A 10,857-nucleotide genomic window follows, 5' to 3' on the forward strand; every position below is an offset into this window, starting at 1 on the left:
GTGTAGGGTGACGGTGCAACCAATATGGGCAAATGATAATTTCACCTTAGATATGCAATCTTTTATGACAATATTTGATTGGACACAATATACCAATGGGGATTGCATAAATGTTTATTGGAATATTCTTGCTAATGAAGCCAAACACTCTAACTCACCATACCACCCATCCATATTTTGTGGGGTTGGATTCCCAGTATGTCCCTTATCTCATTGTAAATTGTTTAAATTATATATTGGATGCAGTCACCATAATAGCTCTATTATTTGTATAGGACTTGTTCGGAATGATGCACGTGGATGCATTGAAACAAACTGCAAAAACAGATGACGACAAGGACATTAGATATATTTTTTGTCCTCTACATAACCAAGATGATCATTGGCATCTAATGGTCATGGACCTGGAGGAACGACAAATAATTCATTATAACTCTCTTGGCACCACAGAACTTTACACTTCTGTTTTTAATCAAACTGTAAGTAACAAATTTCTTATATCCAATAATCATTGTTTATGTATTAATTACTATGGTTTGATATTTGTAGGTGTTGTTTTTTAAGGAGCTGAACTGGTCATACTATCACATATGGCATAAAGGTTTAGAACCATTCTCCGGGAGAGAGTATAAAACGATGCAAGTTATTGGCCCCACACAAAGCAAATCGTAAGTATTAGTGTATGTTCCATAATAATTCTATTTGCCTTTTCTATGATGGATTGTGCATTTGTTTTGTAGGTTGGATTGTGCCTTTTTTATAATGCGCTATGCAGAGAGTTTGATGTTCCGGAGATCTACAGACTTTGTACAATCTGATATGAGAGCTTATAGATTTAGACTTGGACACAAAATCATGTCTGACAAAAATTTTAAACTATAGAAATAGTGAACAATTGTAATAATTTATTGTAGTAATGATTTACTGTTTGTGTAACTAAAATTTATGGTGAATAAAATTATTGTAAATTAAATTTATAACAAAGGATACCATTCCAAGGCCACTTTGGGCCTGATATCCAAGCATATCAGGCCCAACGGAGGCTGATTGCATTTTAAATTTTCCCAACACCTATAAATATTTAAATTATTATTTGCCACCAGATTCTGAGTCCTTGCAACTCCAGAATACCACTAGCGCTGAAATGGGTCAAATCCGATGTGTCTAGGTCCATCAGTGGGTTTTGAGCAAAACCCACTGATGACCCTCCCCTACTTGGATTTTCATGAAATCAAGTCCCCTGTGAAGGTCATGGTGGGGAGTTGGTATTTATGCTGTCAAACATAATTTATACACCATGCATTACGAAGTATGGCTCCGTGCCAGTTGGCACGGAACAGTGCACACCTTTTCTTTTCTACCCTATGGAAGGTGACTATTAAAATTGATGTTATTTTATTATTTTGATCAGGCCCCTGTAAGAATGCTTGGAGTTTATATTAGGGGGAGATAGAATACTGCTTTATTAAATGATATTCATATCAGGCCCAACGGAGGCTGATTGCATTTTAAATTTTTCCCAGCACCTATAAATATTTAAATTATTATTTGCCACCAGATTCTGAGTCCTTGCAACTCCAGAATACCACTATCGCTGAAATGGGTCCAATCCGATGTGTCTAAGTCCATCAGTGGATTTTGAGCAAAACCCACTGATGGCCCTCCCCTACTTGGATTTTCATGAAATCAAGTCCCCTGTGAAGGTCATGGTGGGGAGATGGTATTTATGCTGTCAAACATAATTTATACACCATGGATTACGAAGTATGGCTCCGAGCCAGTTGGCACGGAACAATGCACACCTTTTCTTTTCTACCCTATGGAAGGTGACTATTAAAATTGATGTTATTTTATTATTTTGATCAGGCCCCTGTAAGAATGCTTGGAGTTTATATTAGGGGGAGATAGAATACTGCTTTATTAAATGATATTCATATCAGGCCCAACGGAGCCTGATTGTATTTTAAATTTTTCCCAGCACCTATAAATATTTAAATTATTATATGCCACTAGATTCTGAGTCCTTGCAACTCCAGAATACCACTAGCGCTGAAATGGGTCCAATCCGATGTGTCTAGGTCCATCAGTGGGTTTTGACCAAAACCCACTGATGGCCCTCCCCTACTTGGATTTTCATGAAATCAAGTCCCCTGTGAAGGTCTTGGTGGGGAGATGGTATTTATGGTGTCAAACATAATTTATAAACCATGGATTACGAAGTATGGCTCCGTGCCAGTTGCCATTTATAAGTGCCAAGGCGACTTTGGGCCTGATATGCTTGGATATCAGGCCCACGTTGGGCCTGATATCCAAGCATATCAGGCCCACGTTGGGCCTGATATCCAAGCATATCAGGCCCAACGGAGGCTGATTGTATTTTAAATTTTTCCCAGCACCTATAAATATTTAAACATTTATTTGCCACCATATTCTGAGTCCTTGCAACTCCAGAATACCACAAGATCTGAAATGGGTCCATTCCGATGTGTCTAGGTCCATCAGTGGGTTTTGACCAAAACCACTGATGGCCCTCCCCTACTTGGATTTTCATGAAATCAAGTCCCATGTGAAGGTTTTGGTGGGGAGATGGTATTTATGGTGTCAAACATAATTTATAAACCATGGATTACGAAGTATGGCTCCGTGCTAGTTGCCATTTATAAGTGCCAAGGCGACTTTGGGCCTGATATGCTTGGATATCAGGCCCACGTTGGGCCTGATATCCAAGCGTATCAGGCCCACGTTGGGCCTGATATCCAAGCATATCAGGTCCAACGGAGGCTGATTGTATTTTAAATTTTTCCCAGTACCTATAAATATTTAAACATTTATTTGCCACCAGATTCTGAGTCCTTGCAACTCCAGAATACCACTAGGGCTGAAATGGATCCAATCCGATGTGTCTAGGTCCATCAGTGGGTTTTGAGCAAAACCCACTGATGGCCCTCCCCTACTTGGATTTTCATGAAATCAAGTCCCTGTGAAGGTCATGGTGGGGAGATGGTATTTATGCTGTCAAACATAATTTATACACCATGGATTACGAAGTATGGCTCCGTGCCAGTTGCCATTTATAAGTGTCAAGGCGACTTTGGGCCTGATATGCTTGGATATCAGGCCCACGTTGGGCTTGATATCCAACCATATCAGGCCCACGGTGGGCCTGATATCCAAGCATATCAGGCCCACGTTGGGCTTGATATCCAAGCATATCAGGCACAATGGAGGCTGATTGCATTTTAAATTTTTCCCAGCACCTATAAATATTTAAACATTTATTTGCCACCAGATTCTGAGTCCTTGCAACTCCAGAATACCACTAGATCTGAAATGGGTCCATTCCGATGTGTCTAGGTCCATCAGTGGGTTTTGACCAAAACCATTGATGGCCCTCCCCTACTTGGATTTTCATGAAATCAAGTCCCATGTGAAGGTCTTGGTGGGGAGATGGTATTTATGGTGTCAAACATAATTTATAAACCATGGATTACGAAGTATGGCTCCGTGCAACAATATAAAATCAGGCTTTGGGCCGATATGCTTGGATATCGGGCCCCGTTAAACGATATCCAAGCGTATCGGGCCCGTTGGGCGATATCCAGCATATCGAAACAACTGATTGTATTTTAAATTTTTCCAGCACCTATAAATATTTAAACATTTATTTGCCACCGGATTTCGAGTCCTTGCAACTCAGAATACCACTAGGGCTGAAATGGATCCAATCTGATGTAATCTAGGTCCATCGGTGGGTTTTGAGCAAAACCCATTGATCCCTACTTGGATTTTAATGAAATCAAGTCCCCTGTGAAGGTCATGGTGGGAGATGGTATTTATGTTGTCAAACATAATTTATACACCATGGATTACGAGTATGGCTCCGTGCCAGTTGCCATTTATAAGTGTCAAGGCGACTTTGGGCCTGATATGCTTGGATATCGGGCCCACGTTGGTCCGATATCCAACCATATCGGGCCCACGGTGGGCTGATATCCAAGCATATCGAGCCCATAAACGATATCCAAGCGTATCGAGGCCCGTTGGGCCCGATATCAGCATATCGAGCCCAGCGGAGCGATGTATTTTAAATTTTTCCGGACCTATAAATATTTAAACATTTATTTGCCACAGATTCGAGTCCTTGCAACTCAGAATACCACTAGGGCTGAAATGGATCCAATCCGAGTCTAGGTCCATCGGTGGGTTTGAGCAAAACCCCTCCCCTTCTTGGATTTTCATGAAATCAAGTCCTGTGAAGGTCATGATGGGGAGATGGTATTTATCTTTGTCAAACATAATTTATACACCATGGATTACAGTATGGCTCGTGCAGTTCCCATTTATAAGTGTCAAGGCGACTTTGGGCCTGATATGCTTGGATATCGGGCCCAGTAAACGATATCCAGCATATCGGGCCTAACGGAGGTGATTGCATTTAAATTTTTCCAGCACCTATAAATATTTAAACATTTATTTGCCACCGGATTTCGAGTCCTTGCAACTCGAGAATACCACTAGCGCTGAAATGGGTCCAATCAGATGTATAGGTCCATCGGTGGGTTTTGACCAAAACCCACGATGGACCTCACTTGGATTTTCATGAAATCAAGTCACCTGTGAAGGTCATGGTGGGGAGATGGTATTTATGCTGTCAAACATAATTTATACACCATGGATTACTAAGTATGGCTCCGTGCCAGTTGGCACGGAACAGTCCACACCTTTTCTTTTCTACCCTATGGAATCGATTACTACACTCCCTTTGTGCATGTTTTAACACATCTATATTTCACTACATATTAATGTGACTTTGAAATTACGAACCCCTTCCTGTTGAATTGAAATGTATCGCATTTTTATTTGACACAATGGAGATATGGTGTGAAGTATTATTTCTGCCTTGCAGGTGATGGTTTACACTTCTCATACCTACCATAAAACTGTAACACAAACTAAATACTCCATAAACGTATATAACAGAAACATCACTTTTAACAACTGTTTGTCTTACAAACCTATTTATGTACTTCATACAAAACATATGCCTCAACTCCTCGAATTTACAATTCAGTCAAGATCCAGGTTGGCGGCATTCTCGAGTCCTCCGATTATGGCCCAATTGTTTGCAATGGTTGCATTTGATTTTTACCTTCCCGTTGACTTGATCCTTGCCTTCTTTCGCCTACCAGGCTGCACAAGGCTAAATTGTTGATGCCCCTAGGCCAAAATTCTTTGCTTTGACAAGGGTAAATACGATCCATGTATCTTATTCCAATTATGTGAATGAAAGTAATGCTCACAATATGGGAGTGTATCCATGTTCTGATGAATTATGACGGCATTTGCATGTGAGCAAGGCAAACCTAAAATTTGAAACTCCCCACAGTTATAATATTTCCTCTCCAAATCAACAATGTATGAAGCACCCCATGTCTCTACTTCCATTTCGGATTGAGAGTAGGGTGGACTTTATATCGCCTAGCTTTCTCTCTCCTTGATTGCATTTCTTTGGTAGCATGAGGTGTCAACGCTACATACCATTTCGACGCTTCCTCCTTACGATTCTGAACCATTGAGCTACCTTTCTTCTGGTATTATCAATTAACCTGTTTATCGGAAGTTCACGCGTCTCCTTGAACAAAGCATTTAAACTCTCTACACAATTGGGGGTTAGCATTGTGTACCTTCTCTCACTAAAGTGTGCATTAGCCCATCTTTTAGGGTCAATGTTTGAAGCCACTTATGAGCATCTGGATGTTTTTCAAGCATGGACGCATTATGAGATCATATTGTAGTGTTGTGTTTGCTCGAGCAATTGCCCAAAACAACCCTAAACCCGACCTACTGCAGATCTGTTACCATATTGCAAGACATGTGGTGGCAACAAAAAGCATGATGGGCAGTAGGGTATACTTTCCTAACTGCTGCTATAATGCCACGATGTCTATCTGATACTATACTCATTGACTCTGGATCAACATTAAAGAATCTCTTCGTATGATCCAGAAACCACTCCCATGCAGACCCACATTCAACTTCAGCGATTCCAAAGGCTACTGGGAGGACATTGTCATTAGCATCTATTGATGTAGCCATCAACAACACACCCGGATATTTGCCTCTTAGGTGTGTGGCATCAATTCCAATTAATTTACGCAGATAAGACCTAAATACTCTCCTACAAGCTCCAAAACCCCAAAAACATCGTTGGAACTGATTATCCCCATTCCTGTGTAGTGCAACATAGGTTTCAGGATCCCTTACTCTTAACTCACGCAGATATAGTGGAAGATCTCTATATGCTTGATCATAATCTCCAACAACTTTCTTCATCGCTTTCTCTCGAGCTAAGTAAGCTTTTCTGTAGGATATGGTCACTCCGAACCTGACTTTTATATCTGCTATAATCATACTTGGCTTGTATTGTTCATTAGCAAGAAATTGCTCTTCAACAAAAGAAGCTACAAAGGATGAAGAGCATGCTTGATGATCAGCACTTTCCCTAATGGTGCCACATTGGTGTTCCTTTATATATTTCGTAACAATGAACTCGACATCCCCCCTCCACTTACACGGTTGATTGAAGCAGACAACTTTTACTTTATTTTTCCGAGTGTCAACTGGGTTATATCTCATATGTTTAACCATGGCATGCTTCACAAGTTGATTCTTGAACTCTTGACGAGACTGAAATATCTGTCCTAGAAAAAATTCATGCTGATCTGTTGCCTCTTCAATTGGCCTTTGGAGCAATCGAGAATTTAGAATATATGGATCATCAGCTATTGGGAACTCCTCCTCTAAGTCACTATACTGCTCTTGAGATATTTCATATTGTTCAATCTGCATATCATCAGTAAAGAATTTTTGTACATTTGTATTGCATTGCATTTCCTCTCCATTTCGGTTATAATACCCTTCCTCCTCACTCTAACTAGGCTCATAGTAATCAACAAGTGTTGCACACGGGTTCAGAACCTCATCTTCTTGAATACTAGCTTCTTCATTTAGATCAAATGTGAAATTACTGCTCGTATTTCTATTTGTGTTATGCACACAATTATACTGTGAAGATGATGGAATATTTGTTCTGGATACTTCTCCTACATTATCTGCATGTCCAATGCTAGAAGTTGCATCAAGAGTATTCCATATCTCTTATAGAATTTCGTCAGTTATATGATCATCCCTGATAAATAAATTAAAAAACTATTTTAGTAAATTTGCAACTACATAATCATTTTTTGTAGTTAAATTGTAATTTTGCTCAAACTAGGAACGGTCTGATGTAAAAGCAAAGTTTTAACCACATAACACATTATCGATATCAGGCTCTACGTGGGCCTGATATCATAGGTATCAAGCCCACGTTAGGCCTGATATCTATGATATCAGGCCCACGTTGGGCCTGATATCTATGATATCACGTGGGCCTGATATCTATGATATCAGGCCCACGTTGGGCATGATCTCATAGATATCAAGCCACTTTTGAAGCAGATACTTCTTGTAAACTAGGACCACCACTGACTAAACCCTAGCCAAACTTAACTATCAACGTCAAAAACTAACATGAATTAAATCGATTAAGTCTTCTATTACATCATAATTCAGGTGTTATTGAATATTATTCCCCACACAACCAAAATTAACCATAATACCACTTTTTGCTGCCACCCTTTACAGACAAATGGTGTACTTTTTATTTACCTTCACTACCCTATTTTACAGTAAAAAAATCCATACATACATGTCTAAATCTTTAAATGTGTGCTTCTACTCATTTCCCTCTTGCAAGAAGTTTGTCCTTCTCGGCTGACCTTCTTAACTTAATTTGTCCTTCGTCTCCTCTAGCAACTCTTACGCAATTATGCCATAAACCTAACTGGTCTATTGCAATCGCCAACCACCACGAGCAGTAATGGCAAGCGCAGGGTTCATATTTTTTTTTCTTTCAAGTTTATAACACCACACAGAGGGACGAAGGGAGAGAGACGGTGAGAAGACGTGTATCCGAACCACAAATTATTTTTCTATTCTACTTTCGGCTTGGATGCTTGAAAAAATGTGTTTGAAAAAGGCGGTTGCCAGGTTAGCCAGAGGGGTAATCTGGGGATTGATTTTGGTAAATTCTGCCTTTTGGTAAATACAAAACTGTGATGTATTTTTTCGTAAATACATTAACTGTAGTACACCTTTTGGTAAATTACCGAAAATAATATGGATAATATTTTATCGAGTTTAATTTACTCGGCGAGGTGTGTCATTTCAAACCCATGTGGCCTCGGCACAGGTTCAATAATTGTTTTTTTTACTTGTATCGAGTATTCAAATTTATTTTAAAATGATCGATCTGATTTTGTCAAAAAAAAAAAAAAAAAAAATCAACTAGGAAGTGCTCATTGAAGTCGTATATAAGACAGCCAATATTCTTAAGCTAAAAAATCTTCTGTAATACGTTCATGGAAGCCCTTTAAGATCATCAAACTTGAAGATTAGTACGGAGGGTATCTATTATAAAAGAAAAACAAGATTTTCTGAAAGTAATATTATATTTTAGGTGAAATCCAACACCATTGGATTCCGGATCTAAATACAAGAAAATGGCAGTGAATACGTACCGGTAGTTAGGTACAACAACCTACTGTACCCGAAAGTTTCTTCGACTCACCAATGCCGTTAGATCTCCTTTGTGACCATCAGGAAGCTTTAATTCGCTCGTCCAAGAGCATTGTTTTAAATTGCATGCTATTGTTGTCGAAGCCATTCCACCAAACAAGCTCGCGATCGCCGATCATACAACGATGCCCGAGCCGCAGCCGTACGCCGACCGCCGGCGAACTCCCCATATCGTCTTCCTCGCAAGCTCCGGGATGGGTCACCTCAACCCCTTCCTGCGCCTCGCGGCCCAGCTCTCCGCCCGCGACTGCCGCGTCTCCCTCTTGACCACCCATCCCACGGTCTCCGCCGCGGAGGAACGCCACGTCGACGCTTTCTTCGCCGCGTTCCCCGGCGTCCGCCGCCTCGACATCCACGTCCCACTGCTCGACCCATCCGAACTCAACTGCGCCGACCCCTTCTTCCTCCGCTTCGAATCCATCCGCCGTTCGGCCCACCTGCTCCCGCGCGTTCTCGCCGACGCCTCGCCGCCAGTTTCCGCCGCAATCGTCGACATCTCGGTGGCGTCCTCCTACCTCCCCGCGGTCGCGGAAATGGGAATCCCCAGCTACATCCTCTTCATTTCCTGCGCCGCGATGCTCGCGCTCTGCGCTTACTTTCCCACCTACCTCGCCACGAAGAACACTTCCGGCGTCGGCGACATCGATATCCCCGGGGTGTGGACGGTGCCGAAATCCAGCGTCCCCGTGGTGCTGCACGACCAAAACCAGCTCTTCGCGAAGCAATTCCTCGAGAACGGGCAAGCGCTCCCCAAAGCCAACGGCATTTTAGTGAACACCTTGCATGCGTGGGAGCCCGAAGCGCTCGCGGCGCTCAATGAGGGGAAAGTGACCCCCGATATGCCCCCGGTGTTGGCGATCGGGCCGCTCCTACCGGTACCGGCGATGAGCGTGGAAGGGGAGTCCGTCTCGGCGCCGTTCGCTTGGCTGGATCGGCAGCCGGACAGATCGGTGGTGTACGTGGGCTTTGGGAACCGGACGGGGATGCAGGCGGAGCAAATAAGGGAGTTAGGGATCGGGTTGGAGAGGAGCGGGTTGAGATTCCTGTGGGTGGTGAAGAGCAAGGTGGTGGATCGGGCGGAAGTGGAGGTGGGATTGGAGGAGCTACTGGGGGAGGAATACCTGGCTAAGATCAAGGACAGGGGGATGGTGGTGAAGGATTGGGTAGAGCAGGCGGAGATCCTGCGGCACCGGGCGGTGGGAGGCTTCTTGAGCCACTGCGGCTGGAACTCAGTGGTTGAGGCGGCACTGTACGGAGTGAGGATCCTGGGGTGGCCGATGGGCGGCGACCAGAGGGTGAGCGCAGAGGCGTTGGCGCGGGGCGGATTGGGGATTTGGGTGGAAGGGTGGAGCTGGCAGGCAGAAGAGGAGGCAGAAAAGAAGCTAGTAAAGGGGGAAGAGATCAGCGAGCGGTTGAAGGATCTGATGGCTGCGGAGGGGCTGAGGGCGTCGGCCACGACGATGGGAGCCGCGGCGGCAGACGTCGGAGGAACCTCCTACCAAGTGCTAACGCACTTCATCGAGAGCTTAACGCTTTGATTGTGTCACGCGATCCACGAGAAGAGACTCCGCGGGTGAGAGTGCTTGTATTAATTAAATAAGTCAACAACGACGGTACGGTAGAATAGATCGTTATGTTGAAGTTATTTTAGCATCTGTTTTCATTGGGCATGTTATGTTAGGTTTTCCGCATATCATCAATAAAAAGTGGGATTATTTTCCACTACTTAAATTTATTTTTGTTCCTTCTTCAATTTAATTATTGCTATCACTGCGGCACCGGACGGTGGGAGGCTTCTTGAGCTACTGCGGTTGGAGCTTGGATTATTTTCCACTACAGGCTGAGGATCCTGGGTTGATCAATGGACGGCGACCATAGGGTGAACGCAGTTTGGATTGTAAGCAAGCTGAGCTGAATTAAGATGAGTTGAGTTTTGAAATGTTTAAACTTGTTTGATAAGATAATCTAATCGAATCTAGTTTAAAATGAACTAAAGTTTTAAAATAATTACTCAAATTCGACTTGGTTTATTTTTTATGAACTTGAGCTTGTTTGAAATTTGGTTTGAGATTAATTCATTTAGATATTATCGAACTCTTAATTCAAGTGAACTCGATTTGAACTTGACTCATTTAAATGTTATCGAACTCTCAATTCCAACAAAAGCAATTGAACTCA

General features: G+C 42.5%; 1 protein-coding gene across 1 annotated transcript; it reads left to right on the forward strand.

Annotated features, from left to right (window-relative positions):
• The first annotated feature begins 8,748 nt into the window (after positions 1–8,748).
• On the forward strand, positions 8,749–10,414 carry LOC121998512 (UDP-glycosyltransferase CGT-like). Its single transcript, XM_042553464.1, has one exon. The coding sequence runs from the start codon at positions 8,805–8,807 to the stop codon at positions 10,215–10,217; it is 1,413 nt and encodes a 470-aa protein (XP_042409398.1). The 5' UTR covers positions 8,749–8,804; the 3' UTR covers positions 10,218–10,414.
• The last annotated feature ends 443 nt before the right edge of the window (positions 10,415–10,857 follow it).

Source organism: Zingiber officinale, chromosome 6A (genome assembly GCF_018446385.1).
Source record: "Zingiber officinale cultivar Zhangliang chromosome 6A, Zo_v1.1, whole genome shotgun sequence".
Classification (NCBI taxonomy): Eukaryota; Viridiplantae; Streptophyta; class Magnoliopsida; order Zingiberales; family Zingiberaceae; genus Zingiber; species Zingiber officinale.

Coding starts and splice junctions, on each gene's coding strand:
- LOC121998512 (XM_042553464.1), top strand. CDS start 8,805: ATGCCCGAGCCGCAGCCGTACGCCGACCGCCGGCGAACTCCCCATATC.